The following is a 26213-nucleotide window of genomic DNA, read 5'->3' as shown; positions in this document are numbered from 1 at the left end:
TGGTAAATGTGTTTTGTTTTTTTGGGGTTTTTTTTCAGATCGAAACCAGTAACACACAAACTTAGAGTACCTTTCATCAAAAAAACTTTTGATATACTATAGATTAATGTATGCAGAATAACTTTCCAATAGAACATTATTAAAAATTATGCTTCTTTCTATTTAATTTTCCACTTTGAAAAAATGACCACTAGGGGTCTCCCTACCAGTCCTGCCCACAAGCCCTTTTTATAGATTTCAGACTCATGCTGGAGTCCTAAATCTCAGACTGCAGCCGGGACACAGACAAGCTCAGTGCTGCTCCCTGCCTGTCAATCAGACAGGAAGGAGCCAGCACTGTGCTCATAGCACAGCAGGGCATACTCCTGACTCTGCCTTACTGCATTCCCTCATTCATTTTACGATCTGAGCTCCGATCTTTCTTCTCTCTGCACATGTAGTTTTAAACAGAGAGGAGACGATACAGAGCTGCTGGGCCACGTCCCCCTTCCTCCCTCACACTAGGACGGCTGAATGAGCAGCCAAGAGGACAATAAATCAGGTACAAAGAGGGGGTTTTTGAATGAAAAGAAGCACATGCATAGTGTCAGTGAGAGTCAGGGACAGATGGGGGAGGGGGGGGTTATGAAGAGTTTAGATCATGATAGGTACTCTTTAAAGGGGTACTCCGGTGAAAACCTTTTTTCTATTAAATCAACTGGTGGCCAAAAGTTAAACATATTTGTAAATTAATTCTATTAAAAAATCTTAATCCTTCCTGTACTTATTAGCTGCTGAATACTACAGAGGAAATTCTTTTCTTTTTTAAATGCTCTTTGATGACATCACGACCACAGTTCTCTCTGCTGACGTTATTATAATAATAATAACGCTTTATTTATTGTCGTCCTTAGTGGGCAGCCAGGTGTGGAAACAACAGATGACAAAGTTGTATCCGATACAACTTTGTCATCTGTTGTTTCCACACCTGGCTGCATCCTATCCGCCATTCCATCAGACGTCGAGAGATCCTCCACGAGGCTTTCCTTCGTTTCCGGAGTAAGATCCATCTGTCCCCGAGTGCACTTCCATCCCCGGAGCTACTCCGTGACCGGTGACTTCTCCTCGGCCTGTGGCAACCGGGCCCGACACAGCCTCCACGACACCTGTCTCCGAGCCTGCTTCCATCCCCGGAGTTTCTCCGTGACCGGTGTCTTCCCCTCGGCCTGTGGCATCCGGGCCCGTCACCATAAGCGCATGCTAGCGCTGGACACAGCCTCTACAGCACTTGCCATCCATCTCTCGGACGTCCAGCCAAAAATCACCTATAGAAGTTGGTAATTATACCATTTTGTGAACTGTTCTAAACCTTATGAGAACAGAGTGTACCTTATAAAAAGTGTATCATGTCGGTTTGCACAAAATTGGAATAGCGGTAGAATACAATATACATGCCGTCTTTTTAAATATTTTTTATATTTCAATATCATTACCTCCCCACAAGGGCCCTGTGGAAGGAGATATTTATGTATTGGATTTGTATTATTTATTTTATGTCTCACTTGTAATTCTTTTATATTAAATTTTGTACATCATTTAAAGTGAAGCACAGTCCGACTTTATTTTTTCTGTAATTTATATCATCATGTACCATTTTATGGTATTAGTCTAGAGGCATTTGGTACCCTCTTTTTTCCTTTATATATTATTTTATATTGGTATTTTTTTGGGTGTAAATACCTTCCATTTAGCCTCGACTAATTTATTTTGTGAGCTGCACATACCCCAATCTTTTTATTTTTGATATAATTTACAAATATGTTTAACTTTCTGCCACCAGTTGATTTAAAAGAAAAAAGGTTTTCACCGGAGTACCCCTTTAAATTCTTTTATGTGTAGTCATGCTAAGCTGTTCAGTCATTTTTGGGTTGGTTGTCTTGGTCAAACAGATGCTGCATTTCACCAATTGCAGCCATCATACTGTCCATAGGAGTAGTAAAAAAGTAGAAGTAGTTGTAAGTTTTGCCAGAATTGTCGGGAAGGATGGGAACATTATTCTAAAAGATTAGATAACCCCATTTTGAAATAAACTTCCCACCTATCTGACTATTAAATGCAGATAGTGAACCAAAAAGTAAAATCCCTATATCTTGGAAATGGGAGGGCACAGCAAAAAAAATACGGAATCTGGGCACCTGAAGCTACAAAATTATATAGAAACTCTCCCAAAAAATTTTTTTTTTTCTACTGAACTTTGTTTAAACTTTGTTGTCCAATATTAGGATATGTTCACACGGCGGAATTTCTGAGCAGAATTCCGCAAGAATAGATTTCATGGGATTATACTGCACTGTGCAAATGACAGAAATTCCACCGCAGATGTTTTTGTTGTGAAAATCACGATTCCAGAGTCCGCAGAAAGAATAGACATGTCTATTCTTTCTGCAGATTCCGCTTGGAAATGCATTGCTGTCTATAAAACGATGAATTTACGAGCAGTCCTAGCACCCACCGGACCATTCAAATGTGCAGAATGTCCACACAGAAATGTATTTATTTCGGCAGTGTGAACATGGCCCTTGAAGAACAGAGTTGATTTCTTTAAAAAAAAAACAGCAGCCCACCTATTCTCAGGTTGTGTGTGGTATTACAGCTCAGTTTCATTAAAGGTGTACTGCAGCCAGAATAAATTTATCCTCTGTCCACAGGATACTGGATAAGTAGCTGATCGTGGGGAAGGGTGTCTGACCGCTGGGTTCCCACGTGATCTCATGAACAGTGGAACCCATCCCGCTCAATCAGGAGTGCGTGTCATCTACTTCTAGACGGCAAGCACGGCATTGAAATTAATTGCACGCATGCCGTCTAGAGGTAGACGACACGCTTTTCAGACTAAGCGGGACGGGGTCTCTTTCAGGAGTTCGTAGTGGACCCCAATGATCGTACCCCCCTACCCACACCCCGTGATCAGCTATTTATCCCCCATGCTATGGACAAGTTCATTCTGGCTGCAGTACCCCTTTTAATTGTAATACCACACACAATCTGAGGACAGGTGTGATGCTGTTTTTGGAGAAAATTTGCTTTGTTTTTCTATTTCTGGGTAACCCCTTTAAGGACCGTGTAGGTGTCCATAACAAGCGCAGAGCACATTGATTGATGCTCGGTTAATGATCCTTCACACAGGTCAATTATCATGTAGGCCGATCGATGGATTGTTCGTGCATCCCTGTATTATTATAAGCTGCACATCACCTGTTTACACAGAGCAATGTGTGGTCAAAAATGGTGGTTTTAATTCCTGCATTTACATAGCCCAATTATCGGGAACGAGTGTTCCTAACCAAATATGTGCACAGCCATGGGGAAGCTGTCATCTCTAGAATTTAGTTACTTGCTTTTGATTCTTCCACAGTCTGCTTCAACTTTCCTTCTTCAATGTGTGTGAGCTGCTTTCTGAAGTTAGAAGGGTAAGACACCTTTCCTGAACGCTCTTATCATCAAAGAGTTACTGAATAAGTAAAATTCATCTGATGGCACCCACAGACCTGTAAACTCTCTCAATGTTTGACACTTTCTACCATTCTCTCTCTCTGTTATATATATATATATATATATATATATATATATATAATGTATATATGTATGTGTGTGTGTATATGTGTGTATATATACACACACACATATATATTAGGGATCGATCGATATTGATTTTTTTTAGGGGCGACACCGATAATCTGTGAACTTTCAGGCCGATAGCAGATAACTTATACCGATATTCCGGGATAAGTTATCGGCTATTTATACCCCCCATCCCCCCCCCCCCCCCGACCCCGCAGGAGCCGCTGCAGTTCATTGATTTAAAGCGGGTGCTTTAAATCAATGAACTGCAGCGGCTTTTGCGGGGCCAGAGACCGCCGCCGCCACCCACTTCTCTCCCCCCTGCCTGTCCTGGGATCCTCCTGAGTCCAGCCACCACTGCCGCTGCGCCCCCCCCCCCCCTTGTTAACAGAAATGGCTAACAGCTATTAGCAGCAACTAAATGAATTTAGACATGTACACGGGGTCAAAACACTTTACTAAGGTTCAGACCGAGCATCAATATGGGGAAAAAGGGTATTTAGGTGACTTCGAAGTCGGAATGGTTGTGGGTGCCAAACGGGCTGTTGTGAGCATTTCAGAAACTGATGATCTACTGAAATTTTCCTGCACAATCATTTTATCCAAAAAAGAGAAAATATCCAGTGAGCTACAGTTTAGCTAACTTTTATGACCACAGTGTACCTATCTTCTCTAGGCCACTTTCAACAGAATAATGCACCATGTCACAAAGCTCCCATCATCCCATACTTGCTTCTTGAACATGACATTTTTGTATTTCTATGGCCTTCACAGTCACCAGATCTCAGTCCAGTAAATCATCTTTGTGAAAAAAAAAATGCCATGAAAAAAAGGCATTTCTGCAGGCAGGGGTACAACCCTGTGCCAGCAAGGTGTACCGAATAAAGTGGTCAGTGAGTGGCCAGTACTTCACCTTCACCCTCAGCTTCCCCTAGTAAGGCAGTGGTCATCTTGGAGGTGTGGTTGGGGTCATTATCATGTTAGAATTCTGCCCTATGGCCCAGTCTTCAAAGGGGATCATGCTCTGCTTCACTTTTTCACAGTACACGTTGGCATTCATGGTTCCTTCATTGTTCTGTTGCTGCCAAGTGCCAGCAGCACTCATTCAGCCCCAGACCATGGCACCCTCCACCCCCATGTTTGACTGTAGGCAAAACACGCGTCTTTGAACTCCTCATCTAGTTGCTGCCACACAAGCTTGACACCATCTGAACCAAATAATACCTCTTCAGAAGAGGCTTTCCTCTGAGACGACTTTTGATGCAGTGTGCGGCATATGGTTTGAGCACACGACCACCACCCCCCCCCCCCCACACCCACTCCTTCTATCTCTGCAGCAATTCTGCCAGCTTTCATACCTCACAGAACAAATTCTGGAAATGACGCTGAGCATGTGCACTGAACTTCTTTAGTCGACCATGGCGAGGCCTGTTCTGTGTGGTACCTCTCATGTATGGTCTTGCACACCATGCTGCTGCTCAGTTTCAGGGTCTTGGCAGTGTTTTTATAGCCTGAAAATCTGCAAGATTTAGAGTAGCAATAGAGTGGATGAGATTTCTAACATTTAAAAAATTCACATTTCCAACATGTCAATTGTTGTGTTGGACCCACTGCAGATTTTTTACAGACTTCAACGTGGAAGTTGCAATCTGCAATAAATCCACAGGCATTGGGAGTTTTACTGCAGATAAAAGACTTAAGACATTGACGTGTTTCTGGTATCTAAATTATTAGCATATTATACAGCTGCAAATCAACACAAAAATCTCCACGGTTTGGTGCAGATTTGCACAGATATTTTATGGGAATAGCAGCCTTTATTTTAGATAATTATTATGGTTTATTTTTTCACCACTCCCCTTTATACATTTCTGCAGAATGTAAGATAAAATGCATTGCCACACTAAAAGAAATGTTGTATATGTTGAGAAAACTGTATCTTACAGCTATCATACTTGGATTTTTTACAAGCAGTTAGATTGCCATCTTGTGGTCATATCTGGTTTATAGTTTTGCTGTTCCTATACATTGAGTTTACTAGTATTTTCATGGCTTCTTATGTGGGGCTCTTTTGTATTTATATTCCCAGTAAATGTCCTGTATTAGCAGCACCTGTATTCAGCTGAGTGGCCTAGCAGAATTTCATACCCCTATGGCTGCCCAATGTAACTACCTAAAGCACTCGCATTTTATACTGCAAATGCGGAAAAATTCATCGTAACCGCAAGAAGGTTACATAAAAATACCGCATCCAGCTTTTGACCGCACCAAAGCTGCAATAGAAACAGACAACTAGTGGGCTGTGAGGCTATGTATCCACACAGAATAATGGGCTATTTTTACACTGTAAATGACTGAAAAATACAGACCGAGGGCACATTTACACATAGGGGGGATTCATCAACATCCGTGTATGGTAGAGCTTTTTTTTTACCCCTTTCTGCTGCGTGTATTTGTCATTTACCTGCGCAAAATTTACTAAACTTGCGCACGGGTCTCTGTGAATCATGTGCAGTAATAGAATCCAGCCCATCTCAGCTCTTAAAAAAAATATAAGGCAGACTTGTACGTGTGCTCGGAGCTGGTGTATATTTGCGCAAGAAAATTACACTTGCGTCCTTTTTTTGCGCAAAAAAAGACGCAGTTAATAAATTCATGTCTACAGGAAAAACGGCTCTACGGTACACCTGAAGGGGGACACCAAAAAAGACGCACAAAAAGAACGCAGGAAATATCCTTGCGCAAGAAAATACACCTAAAATGACTCTATATAGATTGATGAATCCCCCCCATACTGTATATGATACGGATGTGATGGTGCTGTGGATCTGATGGGGATTTCATGCTAATTGATTGATTAGCTAATTGATTGATTGATATTATGCCAAGTTAAATCAATACAAAAAGTTGAACACTGTATTAAAGTGGCAGTATCTGCACGATGTAGGATTATATCCCAACAGCAAAAAGGGTTTAAAAAAATTGTGGGAATATAGAGGGACATTTATCAATGTTTGCTTATGTATTCTTTTTTTTAGTAATTTTTTCCTTACTTTTTTTTTCCTTATGTGTGACTTATTTATCAACTGGTTTCAGCCTGTTGATAATTTTCTTTCACGTAAGCAATTTTTCCTTTTTTACTTTGGTAGTAGCTTTTTCTGCTCCATGTTTGAGCTGGAGTAAATTTAGTCAATTTTTAACCCTGTTGCGACTTTTTTTTGCGCAGTTGCGACTGTCGCAGTTCATACCAGACTACCCGTTTTTAAAATTATTACTACGTAGTTAATTTTTGGAAAACTTGCTTTTCTCGCTTTCCAGTCAAAATGTTGCACGAAAAATCGTGTAGTCGCAGTTGGGACAATTTTGCGACAATTATAGTAAAGAAAACCTGACTAAACCCGTTGATAAATGTCCATAATAGAGGCCAAAATAACACACTGATATGTTTACTATGTATATCAGTACATATGGGGAGTAGTGGAGTTTTATGAAAAAAATTCTAAAAGAAAAAAGTTTATTTGTTGCCTGACAACCAATCACAAAGCAGCTTTTTATTTTTCTGAAGCACTGTAAGAAATGAAATATGCAGTAAGACTGGTTGCTATGGGCAATTTTCTAGCCCTTTGGGGCAGATTCAGTTATCCTGTCTAGTATGAAGAAAGATACTTGCCCAGAAATACTGTCTGTTTCCCATAGCAACCAATTCTTTACAATGTTATTGGTTCCCATCTCTTGACCCCTCAAGGTAGCCTTCATTGCCCCCGCTCAGATCAGCATAGGACATTAACCTTGCATCTATTATTCTACCGTGACCTTTGTATCTCCTGTGCGTGGCTCTAATAAACCTTTTTGCCCTCCTGCTTGTTCCCTTCCCTGTACGCTGTCTTTAAACTACAGGTCCCAGCATTCTTTGTTTCCGCTCTGTGCTCATGTCCTACTAACTGCTGTGTTCTGCCCCAGTCAATTGACCAGCCCCAACACTCGCAATGTTACTAAACAACCATTCCCATCCTGCTTTCATCTACAACTCCCAGCATTCCCAAAAAGTCAAGGTCCATCTGTGCATGCGTGGAGTTGAAGTTTTAAAGATTTTAAACAGCGGAAGGCACCCTTTTTGGGAAACTCTGCTACATACTATAAATATAAAAATATATATATATATATATTACAGACCAAAAGTTTGGACACACCTTCTCATTCAGAGTTTTCTTTATTTTCCTGACTATGAAAATTGTAGATTCACATTGAAGGCATCAAAACTATGAATTAACACATGTTTAATTATAGACATAACAAAAAAGTGTGAAACAACAGAAAATATGTCATATTCTAGGTTCTTCAAAGTAGCCACCTTTTGCTTTGATTACTGCTTTGCACACTCTTGGCATTCTCTTGTTGAGATTCAAGAGGTAGTCACCTGAAATGGTTTTCACTTCACAGGTGTGCTGGTGTGGAGGAGGAGGTGTGCTGGTGTGGGGGTGCTTTGCTGGTGACACTGTTGGGGATTTATTCAAAATTGAAGGCATACTGAACCAGCATGGCTACCACAGCATCTTGCGGCAGCATGCTATTCCATCTGGTTTGCGTTTAGTTGGACCATCATTTATTTTTCAACAGGACAATGACCCCAAACACACCTCCAGGCTGTGTAAGGGCTATTTGACCAAGAAGGAGAGTGATGGGGTGCTGCGCCAGATGACCTGGCCTCCACAGTCACCGGACCTGAAACAAATCGAGATGGTTTGGGGTGAGCTGGACCGCAGAGTGAAGGCAAAAAGGGCCAACAAGTGCTAAGCATCTCTGGGAGCTCCTTCAAGACTGTTGGAAGACCATTTCAGGTGACTACCTCTTGAAGCTCATCAAGAGAATGCCAAGAGTGTGCAAAGCAGTAATCAAAGCAAAAGATGGCTAGAACCTAGAATGTGACATATTTTCACACTTTTTTGTTATGTATATAATTCCACATGTGTTAATTCATAGTTGTGATACCTTCAGTGTGAATCTACAATTTTCATAGTCATGAAAATAAAGAAAACTCTGAATGAGGTGTGTCCAAACTTTTGGTCTGTACTGTGTATATGTGTGATATATACTGCTCAAAAAAATAAAGGGAGCACTAAGGGTAACACATCCTAGATCGGAATGAATGAGCTAATCATATGAAATACTTTCGCCTTTACATAGTTGAATGTGCTGACAACAAAATCACACAAACATTATCAATGGAAATCAAATTATCAACCCATGGAGGTCTGGATGTGGAGTCACACTCAAAATCAAAGTGAAAAACCACACTACAGGCTGATCCAACTTAGATGTGATGTCCTTAAAACAAGTCAGAATGAGGTTCAGTAGTGTGTGTGTGACCTCCACGTGCCCGTATGACCTTCCTACAATGCCTGGGCATGCTCCTGATGAGGTGGCAGATGGTCTCCTGAGGGATGCCCTCCCAGACTTGGACTAAAGCATCTGCCAACTCCTGGAAATTCTGTGGTGCAACGTGGCGTTGGTAGATGGAGCGAGACATGATGTCTCAGATGTTCTCAATCGTATTCAGGTCTGGGAACTGGCGAGCCAGTCCATGGCATCAATGCTTTCCTCTTGCAGGAACTGCTGACGCACTCCAGCCACATGAGGTCTAGCATTGTCTTGCATTAGGAGGAACCCAGGGCCAACCGCACCAGCATATGGTCTGAGGATCTCATCTCTGTACCTAATAGCAGTCAGGCTACCACTAGCAAGCACATGGAGGGCTGTGCGGCCCCCCAAAGAAATGCCACCCCACACAATTACTGACCCACCGCCAAACCGGTTGTGCTGGAAGATGTTGCAGGCAGCAGAATGTTCTCCATGGCGTCTCCCAGACTCTTGTCACGTCTGTCAAATGTTCTCAGTTTGAACCTACTTTCATCTGTGAAGAGCACAGGGTGCCAGTGGCAAATTTGCCAATCTTTGTGTTCTCTGGCAAATGCCAAACGTCCTGCACGGTGTTGGGCTGTAAGCACAACCCCCACCTGTGGACGTCGGGACCTCATACCACCCTCATGGAGTCTGTTTCTGACCGTTTGAGTGGACACATGCACATTTGTTACCCAAGAGATGCTGCAGTAAGCCGTGCCCCAGAGCAAGTTCCAGGCTCCAAGGTACCAGCTTTCGAGGTAGTACGATGCAGGTCTCGGAGGTAATGTAGCTGACTACACCTTTGCTTTATAAGAGACACATACAGCTCTGATTCATGAGACAGACATACACAGCTCTACTTCATAAGAGACACTAACACACACAGCTCTGCTTCATAAGAGACACTAACACACACAGCTCTACTTCATAAGAGACACTAACACACAGCTCTACTTCATAAGAGGCACTAACACACACAGCTCTGCTTCATAAGAGACACTAACACACACAGCTCTGCTTCATAAGAGGCACTAACACACACAGCTCTGCTTCATAACAGACACCAACACACAGCTCTGCTTCAGAAGTCAGAAACACACACACACATCTCTGCTTCATAAGAGACACTAACACACACAGCTCTGCTTCATAACTGACACTAACACACAGCTCTGTTTCAGAAGACAGAAACACACACACGTCTCTGCTTCATAAGAGACACAGTTTGTCTCATCACACATCAAGATCTCTCCTGCTTCCCCTACATTTGACACTTCCTCCACACACAGCATCCTCTTCTGTCTCTCCTCTGCACAGCTAAAGATTTCTGCAGCTGGGTCCCTGTCCTCTAAACTCCCTCACTCCATCAGAGTTGTCAGATCTTTCTTCTGTGCAGAGGCTTCTAAGCCAGGCTCCATAGACAGCATAAAAGTCACATGATCTGTCTCCAAGGGTGGGGGCCAGAGGCAGTTAGGGGAAGAAAGCTGAGACAGAGTGGATGCAGGATAGATCATTTTGCTGCATTTCGACTGTTTGGGCTTTATAAAGATCTGCAACAGTGCATTACTTAGAATTACTTGCTTAGGAAGTTATATTTGTCCTTACATGAGAATTAAATAAATTATATTTTACTTAACCCCTTTAAGTTATTATTTTATTAAAACTGTATTACTACTTTTATGGGAAACTAGGTGGCGGAGGGATCACTATCCCATCTCCCAAATGGGTTATCACCTCAGTTTTCATAGTCTTAAATGGCAAATCTAATGTTCCTTATACCCAGCTACATCAGGCCCTATGAAATCCTGCAGAAGATGACCCCGTCTGAAGCTTGCCCTGTAACAGATCAATTGCCTCTAGTCATACATTCTATACGACACCCGCCAAGGGTAATGGCACTATAGAGCCCCATCACACCCCCTCCCATAGACTTGCATTGTGGGACGTCACATGGGGGCGGAGTCGTGACGTCACGATACTCTGGCCCCGTAGTCGTGAACCGCCAGACTCTGAGGCTCCAGCACTGCATGCAGCTTCCACAGGTGGGTGCTGCATGCGACATTGCGGGGGTCCCCAGCGGCAGGACCCCCGCGATCAGACATGTCTTAGGGCTGGAGTACCCCTTTAAAGGGGTACTCCGGTGAAAACCTTTTTTCTTTTAAATCAACTGGTGCCAGAAAGTTAAACAGATTTGTAAATTACTTCTATTAAAAAATTTTAATCCTTCCTGTACTTATTAGCTGCTGAATACTACAGAGGAAATTCTCTTCTTTTTGGAATTCTCTCTGATGACATCACGAGCACAGTGCTCTTTGCTGACGTCATTATAATAATAATAATAACTCTTTATTTATTGTTGACCTTAGTGGGATTTGAACCCAAGGCCCCAGCACTGCAAGGCAGCAGTGCTAACCACTGAGCCACCATGCTGCCCTTAGCATACATCTGCTATGCACGGTTGCTAAAATGGACAGAGATGTCAGCAGAGAGCTCTGTGCTCGTGATGTCATCAGTGTTCCAAAAAGAAAGGAATTTCCAATTTTGCATTCAGCAGCTAATAAGTACTGGAAGGATTAAGATTTTTTAATAGAAGTAATTTACAAATATGTTTAACTTTCTTGCACCAGTTGATTTAAAAGAAAAAAGGCTTTCACCGGAGTACCCCTTTAAATGTATACATACAGAGCAATGGGAGATATAAAGTTCTATCTCTTCTTCTAGTTTAAAGTGTTATCTGGCAGGTAGGGTGGCTTTCAAAACTATAGTCATTATGTGGGATATACAAAAACAATAAACCTTTACTCACCTCTTTACCAGGAAGAAAACCATGTCAAACTGGCCTACTAGAGTACCAGAGGATGCTCAGATGGGCCCAATATGTGACCCAATTTTGTACCCCTTATATGGGACCCCAGAAGTGACAGTTATCTGTGTATATGTGTAAAGGCATCAATCACGGAGTGGGGCTGCCAACTTAGGTTTACACGAATAAATAAAAAGTTATCCTGGAACTTTTCCCACAAAATGATATATCAATCAGCTCCGTTCCTCCTGCTCTATAACATGATGCCTGGAGACTGGACTGCATCTTTAATATGACATTTTCTTTTGAAAACTGATTACTTGATAGCCTATTAAAGGGGTACTCCTCTACTACTCCACATGTGTGCACAGGATGTATGCCTCAGAGATACCAAATTACATTGTTTATGTATCTTAGGTGCTCTTATAGAGAATGCATAGAATGTGTGTCAACACACTCCTCCATGCACAGGGAAAGAAGGCGCTGTTAAGAAGATTGTGGGGTTCCTAGAGGTCAGACCCTCTTGCATACACTTATGCCTTATCCTGCAGAGTTTTAACATGGACTAACCCATGTTAAAAAGAACTTTAAAAAAAATTAGGGTGGGAATAATTTCCTCTGGTAGGCCCAAGGAACTGTCGTCCAATTCCTCATTAGTGTTGAGCGGCATAGGCCATATTCGAATTCGCGAATATTCGCGAATATATGGACGAATATTCGTCATATATTCGCGAATATTCGCATATTCGTTATATTCTCGTTTTATTTTCGCGTATGCGAAAATACGCACATGCGAAAATTAGCATATGTGGAAATTCGCATATGCGAAAATTAGCATATGCTAATTTTCGCATATGCGAATTTTCACACGCCAGTCTCACACAGTAGTATTACAGCCTTCTTTACACCACACAAGCTGGAAGCGGAGAGGGATGATCACTGTGATGTGTACTGTGAAAAAAAAAAAAAAGAATATTCGTAATTACGAATATATAGCGCTATATTCGCGAAATTCGCGAATTTGCGAATATGCGATATTCGCGAATAATATTCGAATTGCGAATATTCGCGAGCAACACTATTCCTCATCACACATCCTGAAATGACACTTAAATATTCTGCAGCATTGTTGGTAGACTATAACCCTCAATGAGGGCTTTTGATTTTAGAGTAGAAAACCCCATACACATTTATGTGCTATATACAGTCTGTGGAAAGCTGGGTTTTGGTTACTGAATCTTTTGGACCTTGATAACTGAACAATGACTGAATAGAATATTCAAAGACTTCACTCTTAGAGAGGACAACTCAGGGACTTCTGTTTCCAGGTAATATGGGTAATTTTATTGGGAGGAAATGGTCTCTAATGGCTTTATTCATCAATATCAGGCATGAGGGTAATACATAAATGGAAAGACATAAAAGGCAAGGAGGACATCCTTGCAGTATAAATATTATCACACGTTTAAGGACATAGGAAGACATACGCAAGGATGCAAAACTACTCCTCTTACTTTGATGAATGTCCCTCTGACTGAGCACGAATACCATTTAAGTCTGGCCTTGTGCTGGCACTTAAGGTCTGGGGTTGATTTAGAAAAAGGCAGACAGCTATTCAGAGCCGCAGATATTACCATGTGACTGGATACTGGAGCCGTAATCCTCTATTTATAACTTTGTGATGTCACACGGTTTAGTTGACATTTTTTTCTCATTTATTTCATACCAGATTTTAAGCTGTTTTGATAGGATTGGTTTTAAGTGACACCTATAATTGGTGACTGCTCAGAAACCAAAAAAGAACAAGTAACTTATGTCTTTCAGATTACTTGGGACAAGGTCAGGAGCGAGATGATTGAAGAGAAGGATATGAGACCGGAGACAGTCGATCGAGTGGGAGAATACATCAGACTTAACGGTATGAACCATAGGGCCTGTTCTTAAAGATGCCCGTGATAAATGCTAAGCTGTGAGACCAAAGGGCATTTTGTGTATCTTCAGTGCTGCTTTTTGCTTACGTTGCAACACAGAATAATTAAGTCTCTGGTTGGCAGAAAGATTTGATCTGGTAGAAGCTAATTAAAGTGTAGTTATGCCTGTGGAAATACATCAGAAAAATTTAAAGTCCCAGCACATTGAAGCAGACATAAATTATAGATCCAATAAGGAAATGCTTCAGCCTGGTCGGAGGAAATATATTATACATTGGCAAAACAGTCTCATAGAATGTAGAATGTAAAATGTAAAGGGTCTGGTTCATGAGTAAAATTGCCATATGACAGGCTTGTCTTAAAGAGTATGTCTGTGGAGTCAAGCAGGGGATTTCTAATGTAGGTTTAATATATATTTATTTATTCATCCATTATTAGTATTATTATTATTTTTTTTTCTTGGTGTCTTGGTGTTTTCATCTTTTGTGATATTATTCCCTAAGGAGATTTGTTTTATACATGGCTGAAATAAATTCGGAGCAGACGTCATCTTCTCCTTGTGTTCCACAGTAGTTCTCTACCCAAAGATAGAATTGACCTGAAGAATGTGGAGACTCTAAACCAGCGTTTTCCAAAGAGTGTGTCCCCAGCTGTTGCAAAACTACAACTCCCAGCATACCCAAAAAAGCGTTCAGTATTTCTGGCTCTTCCATAGAGATACATGGAGCGTGTTGGGGCGTGTTGGCTGCCGCATTTGCCATGCAGGAGATTGTGGGAGTCTCAGCGGTCGAACCCCACCACCACCACCACGATCTGACATTTATTCCCTATGCTTTGGATAGGGGATACATTTTTCTGAACAATACCACTCCTTTAAACATTTTTACAAGATTGATCATTTCAGGATCTTTGAAAGACTGCAGACAGAAGTTCTTATTCCTGCTCATAAATTATCACCTGGGCCTTACCTACTTGGTCAAATAACAGTAAGGCTATTAGGAATGAGCAAATCGAATTTGGCGAATCCGAATTTGTTACGAATTTCAGTAAAAATTTGGTTCGTAACAAAATGCGAATATCGCCGCGATTCGATTGCGCGGATTGCTACATTAAACTCAATTTAGTGCGTTCCAGGGGCCGGGCATCTCAAATGGCAGATCCACACGTGAGGACATGGGGCAAGGAATCCTGGGAAGGCAGGAACAAGGGTCAGCGGGATGACCCTGGATCACATGCAGCATGCAGCCTATCAGCAGCCAGCCACCCCTGTGATGTCACAGCCCTATAAAATCGTCAGCCATCTTGCGGCCAGTCACATCAGTGTTCTATTATAGAGAGAGAGAGAGAGAGACAGACAGCAGTGTGTGTTGCACAGAAAACCATTTTTACAGCAGCGATTCACCTCCCAGTCACATAAGCATTCTATTGCAGAGAGGAACAGAGAGCAGTGTGTTGCACAGAAAACCTTTTTTACAGCAGCAATTTACCTCAAGCCCAAATCCAGCCTAGAAGCACTGATAGGGAAGGAAATGAGATTGAGAGAGAGAGTGCAATTTTGCGTGTAGTACACAGTGACTGTGTACTGCAGCAATGGTGTGTACAACAACTGAAACGCTAATAGTAGCCAGCCAGTTAGGATGAGGAGAGCACTAAAAGCGTATTGTCCTCTATTAAGTGTAACCTGTGCATACATCTAAGTGGTGTACCATTTCGTTCCTGTTAAAGTCTCAAGGGCCTAGTTACTGTGAAAGGCCAACCAAAAGTACACACCTGCTGGTGTTGTAGACAAATACTGTTTTAAGCGTACTGGAGCACCTTGTACTCCCCTCATAAGTGCATACCACATACGTACATCTCAGTGATGTACCATTTTGTTCCTGTTAAAGTCTTAAGGGCCTAGATACTGTTAAAGGCCAGCCAAAAGTACACACCTGCTGGTGTTGTAGAGAAATACTGTTTTAAGCATAGTGGAGCGTATTGTACTCCCCTCATATACGGACTAAGTATGTCAGGCAGAGAAGTGCCAGGACGTGCACAGAGGAGTGGCTAAATTCATCAGGCAGGAGTCGCAGCGAGGGGCCTGAGCTTCCGGCATCAGATAGCTGTCGTGTCTCGACCAGCAACCCATCTGCCGTCATCAATTGGTTAACAAGGTCATCCAATTCATCACAAGTGACATCTGACACCCCCAGTCAACAGTCGGTGCGTTCCTCAGACACAACTACTACTTCCCAGCCAAGAAGTGGAGGAGACATTTGCCACTTCCTCCGTTAGGAGGGCAAGTAGTGATGGGGAGAGTGGCGTGGGAGGTGGTGTTGCAAGCGTTCAGGCTCCTGCAGCAGAAACTGTTGAGGAACCTGAGGAGGACATCAGCGTCGTGCAGAAGCAACTCAATGATGATGAAGCCAATTGCACTTGTGAGCTGGGTGCAGAAGGGGCTTCATCATCATCTGGAGAAGAGGGTTGCAGGTTGCCCATGAGGCAGCAGCAGAGCCAGCAAGGTAGTAGCATGGTTGGGAGTCAGCATGGTGGCAGAAGTGGAAAGTCTGGAGCCAAACATGCCCGGGGTAGACCACCTGCTTCGCGGCAGCCTACCTTCCTGGGAGGTAGTGGAACAGGGGTTCCTGGAGTCGGCGGCAGTAGCAGTCAATCAGTGCGGACTGTTGGTAGGAAAATCAGCTACTTGGCAGTGTGGCAGTTTTTCATCAAGCATCCGGAGGACGTTAACCTGGCCACATGCAAGATGTGACGGCAGAAGTTGAAGCGTGGCCAGGGTCCCAATGTTGGCACCACGGCCCTGCGTCAACATATGCAGCGTCACCATAAAGCGGCCTGGGAGAACCATGGCTCTGATGTGGTGGTCCAGCCTGCTGCATCACCCAGTGGCACGCCGCTCCCTCTTTCAGCCAGCCAAGGCTCCACCACCTCAGCTGAAGGGAGCTTTGTGTCATACCTATCTTCTTTCGCTCCAGATGCTCCTGCTCCTCCTACTTCAGGTCAGTCATTCTGCCAGCAATCCATCGGCGAAGCCATGTCCAAGAGAAAACAGCATGCGCCCACTCATCCAATGGTGCAGAAGCTGAATGTTCTCCTGTCCAAGTTGCTGGTGCTGCAGTCCCTCCCTTTTCAAGTGTTGCACCTTTCAGAGAACTGATGGCTTGTGCCAAGCCATGGTGTAGAGTCCCAAGCCATCATTTCTTTGCGAAGAATGCAGTACCAGCCCTGCACAGTTTTGTGGAACAAAAGGTGGGCCAGTCCCTGAGTCTGTGGGCGTGTACCAAAGTGCACGGCAGCACCGACGTGTGGAGCTGTAACTACAGTCAGGGACCATACATGTTCTTTATGGCCCACTGGGTGAATGTGGTTCCTGCACAGCCACAATGCCAACTTGGACAGGTCACGCCGCTTCCACGCTCTCAGGCCATTGGTCCTGTGACAGTGTGCGATTCCACCTCATCCTCCACTGTGTCCTCAGCCTCCACTGCACGGACAAGTCTCAGTGCCCCTCCAGCATACCATGTGTGCAGGGCACGGCGATGTCACGCTGTTCTTCACATGGTTTGCCTTGGCGAATGGAGTCACACAGGGGATAAACTGTTAAAAGTCATTTCATCAAGAAATCGAATCATGGCTAACTCCACAAAAACTGGAAGTGGGAACCATGGTGACCGACAACGGGAAGAACACCATGTCTGCGCTGCGACAAGGAAGCCTGAGACATGCGCCCTGCATGGCACACGTGTTAAATCTGGTTGTCAAGTGGTTCCTGAAGTGTCCCCCCCCCCCCCCATCTGTAAGACATCCTAACTATGGGAAGGAAACTTTGCATACACCGCAAAGCACACTCTCTTTGAGCTGCAGCGTCAGAATGGCATCCCCCAACATAGTCTGATTTGCAACGTTTCCACACATTGGAATTCCACCCTCCATATGTTAGACCGACTATACGAACAGAGAAAAACAATCACCGATTACTTGATGTTCCAAGCGGATAGAGGACTTCCCTCTGTAACTTCAATGTCAACCAGTGGCAGCTCATACATGATACCTGCCGTTTGCTCAGGCCCTTTGAGGAAGCCACATTATTAGCCAGTCGCCAGGATTACGGGATGAAAAACGTCATTCCACTGCTTCATTTACTACAACATGTGTTTGAAACTATGGCTGGTCAGGGCACGGGAGACGTGGCATCTACATCTCACGGCCACATGAGCCCTGTGGGGACTGAACTGGAGGAGGAGGGCGAGGGGCACAGTGGAGCACAGTTTAGGTTTTGCGAGATGAGCGTTTTTTCTAGTAATCTGACAGGAGAGGAGGAGGAGCAGCTAGAGGGTTATGAGGTAGGCCAGACAGAGGACCCAGACACAGTTCAGCATGCAGTGGAGATGGAGGCAGGGAGTCCCTCCAAGTCACTTGCACAAATGGCTTGATGCATGCTCGCTTGCGTAGTAACCACCGAATTGTCACCATTCAGCAGCGGGATGACTTCTGGCTCTCCACCTTATTGGACACTTGTTACCGGCACAAAATGGGGGCCATTTTTACACCCACTGAGAGGGAGGACAAACTGACCTACTACAGAGACATCCTGCGTAGTCAGTTGGCTGATGCCTACCTGCACCATCATCCATCCTCTCTGAGGTCTGACTCGGGGGTCCTCTGTGCTCACCTTCCACCTGCTTCCACCTTTTTACCCCCACCTGCTTCCACCTTTTCTAGGAAAGTGTTGCTTGTCTTAAAAAAGGCGGATCCAAACAGGGACCTCTCCCTATTTCCACCTAAAAACCCTGGGAAATGGCAGTGTTTGCAGGTGGAAATAGGGAGAGGTTCCTGTGTGGGGCCACCCTTTTTAGGGCGAGTAACACTTGCCAAGAAGGGAATTAAAGGGATTGTGCGCTGCCCTGCAGTTCGGAGCTCCACTCACAGCATCCGGAAGTTCATTACTCCGAATGCTGTGTGCGGGCTTTCGTGTTCGCAGCCGCCGGGCGTGACGTCACGCCCGGCCCCTTTGTGACGTCTCGCCCGCCCCCTCGTGATGTGACAGCGGCTGCGAACATGGAAGCCCGCACACAGCGTTCGGAGTAATGAACTTCCGGACGCTGTGAGCAGAGCTCCAAACTGCAGGGCAGCGCACAACCCCTTTAATAATGCTGGAGTAGGGCCTTACAGGGGAAGTTTTTACCCCCTGTAATGGATCATACGTTGTTCCCTTCCACCTTTTAGAGGTCTTTGCATCACATCAATACTTGGTGGTGTAGGTGGCACATGGTATTTTTTGCACACCTTTCCTTTTGTTTGATTTAAAAAAAAATTGGGATACATATATTTTATCCTAAGCATATTTATAAAAGTTAAGTTTTACGCAATGCATATCCCCAATAATTACTTGTGCACACTAACACTTTTACAAAAGAGACCATTTTCTTCTGCCTACCTGCCTCAGCTACTATTCTGATCCTGCCACCCGCCTGATGCCACACATCTGATGCCAAGTTCTCCTTTTTTCACCCACCTTCGTCACCGGGTACTGGTATTGCCCTGCCCCCCCCCCCCCATGTCACCGGGTAACTTTCCGGACTCCTGATGCTGCTGATGCCACCTCCAGGCTGTCTCATACTGCCACCATATGTTCTCCTCATGCTAATGCCAGCTCCAGGCTGTCTCATTCTGCCACCATATGTTCTCATGCTGCTGCCACTTCCAGGCTATCATTCAGCCACTATATGGTCTCCTCATGCTGCCGTCAACTCCAGGCTGTGTAATTCAGCCCTTATATGGTCTGTTCTTGCTGCCAACAACGCCAGGCTGTGTCATTCAACCACTATATGGTCTCCTCATGCATCCGCCACCTCCAGGCTGTGTCATTGTACCGTCATGTGGTCTCCTCATGCTGCTGGCACATTAAATAAAACTTTTGAGGTTCATCTATTTTAAATCTTCAATTTAAATGTTAAAAAATATCTTTAATCTTTTCAATTGTGAGGCCCTATGGTCTCGTCAGGCTGTTGCCACTCCAGGCTTGGTTATTCAGCCATTATATGGTCTCCTCATACTGATGCCACCTCCAGGCTCTGTCATTGTGCCGCTCTGCGACAGTGATTCTAATAGCTACGCATCTAATCTGCATGTCATACTGAATAACAGTATTATTTCACTAACCCAGCACACACCCTATGCATGTTACAGCAAGGCAAAATGTTCTACACCCTTATTTAGGCTCTCTGTAGGGCAGTAATAGCCATTTTTAATAGATTCGCCGCGATTCAGACCGAACCCAATTTTTTCCGAAAATACGGCGAATCAGACTAATCAAATTTTCTAATCTCTAAAGATTACGTTCCTGCTTATACATTTTTAGAGTCTTAAAATTTTTTTTTTTGTTGGATGAGGTTTTATCCTCCATGGCTCCCTGTAGCGACGTCACACTTGGCACCGCCGCAATTATCCTCCAGCTGGAAGTTTTTCGTTCGGTTGAGATGCCACCGGACAGGGCAGTCTCCTGACAACTCCCCAATTTACATTGCTACTATATAACTCAGACCGATGCATATGATAACACGATTGACTTTTCACCACTGATCTATCGAGGAGAGTCACCTAGCTGGACTGTGATCCACGGAGACTGACACATCCGCTGCTGCTTTCACCAGTGATAAACCATCTACACATTGCATTACGCCATAAAAGTGCAGAATTATATGTTTAACATGCAGGGACCTGGATGTTCAGTAGTGAACTATCTGGGGATTTTGCTAAAACGATCTCCTTTGCTTTTTTGTGTATACAGAATAAGAGACCCTTTCATTTACTAACCATAACGTAGTAAAATTTACTGCGTTTCAGCTCTTGCATATACATTTTCCTATCAGACCCGTATAGCAATGATTTATTCAGATTTTTTATGTGGGTACGGGGGTCCGCATATCAAACTTAACAGCCATACGAGCATACCAAATATTGAAGGAGCTGGTGTTAATTTATTGGGGTCTTTTCCTATTTGCATCAGACGTTCTGGGGTGACAGCAAAAGCTATAGCCAGAAAGAACTCCCTTGCACTTAAAGGGGTATTCCGGGCAAAAACATCTTATCCCCTATCGAAAGGATCACGGGGGGCCCTCCGCTGGAACCCCCGTGATCTCCCTGCAGCAGCCCGCATTCTATGCGTAGCTGCGTCTGAAGTTTCGGAAACCTCGGGGCTTCCAAGACGGGGATGTCACGCCACGCCCCCTCCATTTATGTCTATGGGAGGGGGCATTGCGGCTATTACGCCCCCTTCCATACAAATGAATGGAGGGGGCGTGGCATGACGTCACGTCCCCGTCTCGGAAGCCCGGAGGTTTCCAAAACTTCAGACGCAGCTACACATAGAATGCGGGCTGCTGCAGGGACATCACGGGGGGTCCCAGCGGCGGGCCCCCCGCAGTCAGACATCTTATGCCCTATCCTTTCGATAGGGGATAAGAGGTTTTTGCCCGGAATACCCCTTTAATGTGCAACTTAAAGAGGTTATCCACCATATGGTGATTTTAGTACATACCTAGCCATGCTTAGGAAGGATTTGTGCTTGTCTTGGGGGCTAAATGGCTATGTTGTGAGATTAACATAACACTTTGACTAGCTTTTTGTGAACTGGTATTTCCTGTTTGATTTTCCATCTTTGCCTACAAATCCCATAATTCCATTTTCCTCCCTCCCTACACATCAGCCTCTCCACCCATTGAAACATAAATGAGCTGCATCCATTCAAAAGACCAGTGGTATTCAATTGGGGTGCCTACAGCTGTTGCAAAAATACAATTAGTTGCAGAATGATCTCTCTCCCACCAAGCAATCGCTCCACCCATTGAAGCAGACAGGCTCCCTGTCATCAGCTGACTAGTAAAGTCAGGTCTCGGCCGCATTGCAACCTGGGAAAAATCTGAGACAACAGTCATTTTGTATGCTGTTAAAAATAAATATTGGGGTGAAAATCACATAAGAATTGTGAGAAAACCGTCACACACAGGTACAGACACTATATTATGAACTACACTAACTTTACAGCCCCTGTAGCATAGTCAAATAAAAAAAAATCCTGGAATACCCCTTAAATTACACTAAATTACACAAAGAGATTTTTTCTGATCAAATTCAATGAGGGGATTTTACAGTTTTTGGGCTATTTTACAGTTAAGAAAAAAAAAAAAAATTTGTGGGAACAAAGCCCAATGTTTTTATAAAAACTGAAACATAGATGAGCTATTAATAGCAGTTCAACCCCTTCATCTCCCCCTTCCCCTCCACCCCCTGATCAAATAAATATTCATGAGCCTAACCTAAGGATATTTCCAGAGAACTCCATTAAAGCATGACATGAGGGACACTAATGGTCGTGACACGAGGTGAGATGAGGGAGACACTAGTGATCGTGATACAAGGGACACTAATGACTGATCATTTGACTGATTAAATTCTGTGACAATATAGGGTCACACTGCAATGTATGCGTGAAACATGATCAATTGATACAGATGTTTTATCTCTGTTAGGCTCTGTTCACATCTGTTTTGTGGTATACATTTATATTGGATCTCAGTGCTGGGTCCATCATACCAATGTCGCTGATGGACTCTATTGACATATAATGGAGCTGATCAGACTCTGTTGTGGAGTCCTTTTGTATTGGAAGGAAACTCTGCACTTTATTTCCCATCAAAGAAAAATTGATGGGAGCTTCAGACGCAAGTGTGAACACAGCCTTACACTTTCTATATTTTTTTAAGTTAATAGTTTCAAAGGAGAGTGACATAGAGCATGTTCATATATAATTCTGAGTTTTCTTATATCTTTGCCTCCGTTGTAAAGGAAATATCTGCAGCCGATATTGCAGCAATATATGATGAAACATTCCCTAACAGAAACTATGCTGAAAAACCAACACTTTCCAATGAGAATTATCCTGATGTGTTCTAAGTTATGCTGTCAACCAATGGCATACATATGTGTCATTTACAATAACCCCTTAATTGATTAAACCTGTTTGGACCTTAAATAGGTTATCCTGTCTGATGAAATGAATGGACCATCCTAAGGATAGGACATCCGTATCAAATCAGTAGGGGTTTGACTTCCGACACCCTGCCGATTTGCTGTTTGAAGGGGCCTCAGTTCCCCTGCAAGTGCTGCAGCTTCTCTAATATTTAGTAGCGCTTGTATCTTCACTGCCATACTGTTAGTAGTGGTGGTGTAAGGTACTGCTGCACTGCCCTGTTCACTTGAATAGGATGAAACTGTGGCACTTATCACCAAGGCTACTAAAATTACAGCAAGAACTTTGAAGAGGCTGTGGAACTCAAACAAGTGCCATGGCCCCTTCAACAGCTAATCAGCCTTGGGGCCAGAAGTCAGACCTCCGATGGCCTAATATTGGTGGCCTATCCTGCTGATGGGCCATTGATTTATATGAGGTTGGATAACCTCTTTAATAATACACCAAATTTTATTTTGCCTCTGGAGGGTCCAGACTGTGTATACAGAATCAGTATTAAGGGTAGACTTGAGCTTTAATGACCATTACAACAGTAGTCATTATTGTTATAAGCACAAGCAACATATATTTTGTAGTATTATTTTGTTTTCTGCTTAGGTGGCTTGGCTCTTCTAGAACACTTATGGAACGATTCAGCGATATCTCAGAACACAAGGGCGATGGAAGCACTGAATGACCTAAAACTACTTCACCACTACTTGGAAATCTTTGGCGTTGCAGATAAGGTATGAACATAAAACATTTTAACCCCTTGGACGGAGACCATTATGACCCTAAGGACAGGAGCATTTTTTGCAAATCTGACCTCTATCACTTTATGCATTAGTAACTCTGGGATTCTTTTACTTATAAATTTTGATTCTGAGATTGTTTTTAGTGTCATATTCTACTTTATGTTAGTGGTAAATCTTTGTCGATACTTGAATCATTTCTTGGTGAAAAATTCCAAAATTTCATGAAAAATTTGAAAATTTAGCATTTTTATAACTTTGAAACTCTCTGCTTGTAAGGAAAATAGACATACCAAATAAATTATATATTGATTCACATGTACAATATGTCTATTTTTAATTGACATTATAAAGTTGACATGTTTTTAGAGGGCTTCAAAGTTTAGCAGCAATTTTCCAATTTTTCAAGTAAATTTCTAAATCTGAATTTTCAGGGACCAATTCAGTTTTTTTTTTTTTTTTTTTTTTTTTTTTTTAAAACTGTTTTTATTGCAATGTAAGTGCTCAACACAATAAATACAGACGGAGAGTATCAAAAGCTGGCGGTGAGAAATACAGGTATCATCCGAAAAAGGATGATCATTCATCAGCATGACACGAGCAGATACATCAGCAATGAATCAACTGAAACACAAAAAAACATTAAAACCAACCACCGTTTGGTGGGAACGCAAGAACTATGGAAAGGGAAACAAAGACAAACACAAAGACGAGACACTACAAATGCAAAAACACCACACAAATCCGTCCAGGTCAGGGAGGAAGGGGGAAAAGGAGGAGGGAGATGAGAAGGAGAGAGAGAAGAAAAATAAATAAATAAATAAATAAAAAATAAAAAAGGGGGGGGGGAGGGAAAAAAGAGAAAGTAAGGGGGAAAGGAAGAGAGAGAGGGAAAAAGGAGAAAGAGAAACAAAGAAAGGGGGAAATATCAGCCTAGGTCAGACGAGAAAAGAGAAATCAAGTAGCCGGGGAAGAAGACTGTGATAGAATGAGGTCTCTTGCTGCCAAGAACCTGGATACCGTGTATTGAACATGGGGGAGGCACACCAGGACGCCCATATTTTATAGAACTTGGCAGGGTTCTTACGATGTTTGTAAACCAGATACTCATAGTTCACTGAGGTGTTCACGAGGGCCTTCCAACCAGCAACCGTGGGAGTCCTAGAGTCCATCCAACGCAATGCTATGGCCTTGCGTGCAAGGAAGAGAACCTCCCTGAGGAAGATGATCTCAGCTGGCGACCACAGTTCCTCATCAAAAAGACCCAAAAGGCAGTGCCTCGGGAGCATCGGCACTGGTCGTCGAGTTAAGGAATTAAGAAACTGTATCACCTCGGACCAGAATGATGCTATATAATGGCAGGACCACATCATGTGCATAAAGTCAGAGTCAGGATGTCCACAACGGTGGCAAGATGAGTCTGGGCGCCTACCCATTTTAGTCAAGCGTATCGGGGTGAGGTACGACTGGTGGAACATGTACAGCTGAATCAGTCTGTTGTTGATAGAAGGTGAGACGTACAGATGTGAGGAGAGGGCATCATCCCACTCCTCATCAGTCATGTCAGCTACACAGCTCCTCCAGCGCGCCTCGACCGACAGCGGCTCCCCCCCCATCTTAGCGTTCAAAAGGGCAGTATATAGAGCCGATATAAGTCCCCGGGGCCCCTGAGTGTTGAACACCCCAATAACCGGGAAGTGAGAGAATGGAGCACTAGACCTAGGGAATTGTACTTGAAAGGCGTGTCTGAGCTGGAGGTATCGGTAAAATGATCGTCTGGGGACAGATTTAACGTCAATAAAGTACTGGAAGTCCCTAAAGGCACTACCATCATAGACATCACCAACGGAGATCACACCATAGGACCTCCAAAAGTGCGGATCCAGTTGGTCAGAGAAGTGCGGCAACGTAGGATCATGCCACAGTTGTCTATCCAACAGGTTGTCCGTAAAGACAAATAAACGTTTAGCATAGGTCCAGAGTTTCAGGGCCAGTCTATGCAAAGGAAGCCAAGGGCCCCCCAGGCCAACCCTACCCTCCAAGACGGGCCACAGGTGAGAGAGGTGTAGACTGTGGGCAAGGTGATGCTCACTATTGGGGAGGGGCTGCAAGGAGACCCAGTGTCTAAGATACCTGAGCTGGCAAGCCATGTAATATAACTGTAGATCGGGTAGTGACATACCTCCCTGAGTTCTAGGTCGTTGCAATGTGGTCAGTTTCAGCTTGGATCTATTACAGCCCCAAATAAACGGGGGAAAGAGAGAATGCAGCTGCCTAAAAAAGGAGACTGGTACTATGGCTGACGCATGCTCTAACAGATAAAGACACTTGGGGAGGACCACCATTTTTATGAGATTAATGCGGCCCGCAACAGAAAGGGGCAGGGCAGCCCAGGTCCGGAATTTGGCACGGACATAGGATAGAAGAGGTAGAATGTTCGTCTGGTGATCCTCCCCAAACCGCCTGTTGATAATGATGCCTAAATATTTGAACTGATCTACAACCCGTAGGCCATGTAAACAACTCCCTACTGGAGAATCTTTGATGGGCATATACACCGACTTGCTCCAATTGATCCTAAGACCCGAGTAAACCCCAAAGTTGTCAATGAGGCCAATCCCCAAAGCCAGAGTGCACGCAGGATCAGACATGAATAAGATCATGTCGTCAGCATACAGGCCTACCCTATCCTCCCTCGAGCCAATGCTTATACCAGCGTA

The 26213-nt window shown here is 43.7% G+C and overlaps 1 protein-coding gene across 2 annotated transcripts in view; it reads left to right on the top strand.

Moving 5' to 3' along the window:
• LOC130267272 (histidine--tRNA ligase, cytoplasmic-like) overlaps positions 1 to 26213 on the top strand; it is a 93793-nt gene that overhangs the window by 51502 nt on the left and 16078 nt on the right. For both annotated transcript variants that reach the window (XM_056516738.1, XM_056516737.1), the window contains exons 9-10: positions 13628 to 13721; positions 23360 to 23487. In XM_056516738.1, coding sequence (XP_056372713.1) covers positions 13628 to 13721; positions 23360 to 23487 — 222 coding nt within the window. The remainder of the gene's footprint in view (positions 1 to 13627; positions 13722 to 23359; positions 23488 to 26213) is intronic.

The sequence above is a fragment of the Hyla sarda genome, chromosome 4, assembly GCF_029499605.1.
Source record: "Hyla sarda isolate aHylSar1 chromosome 4, aHylSar1.hap1, whole genome shotgun sequence".
Lineage (NCBI taxonomy): Eukaryota > Metazoa > Chordata > Amphibia > Anura > Hylidae > Hyla > Hyla sarda.
This window is presented reverse-complemented; position numbering and strand designations above follow the sequence as displayed.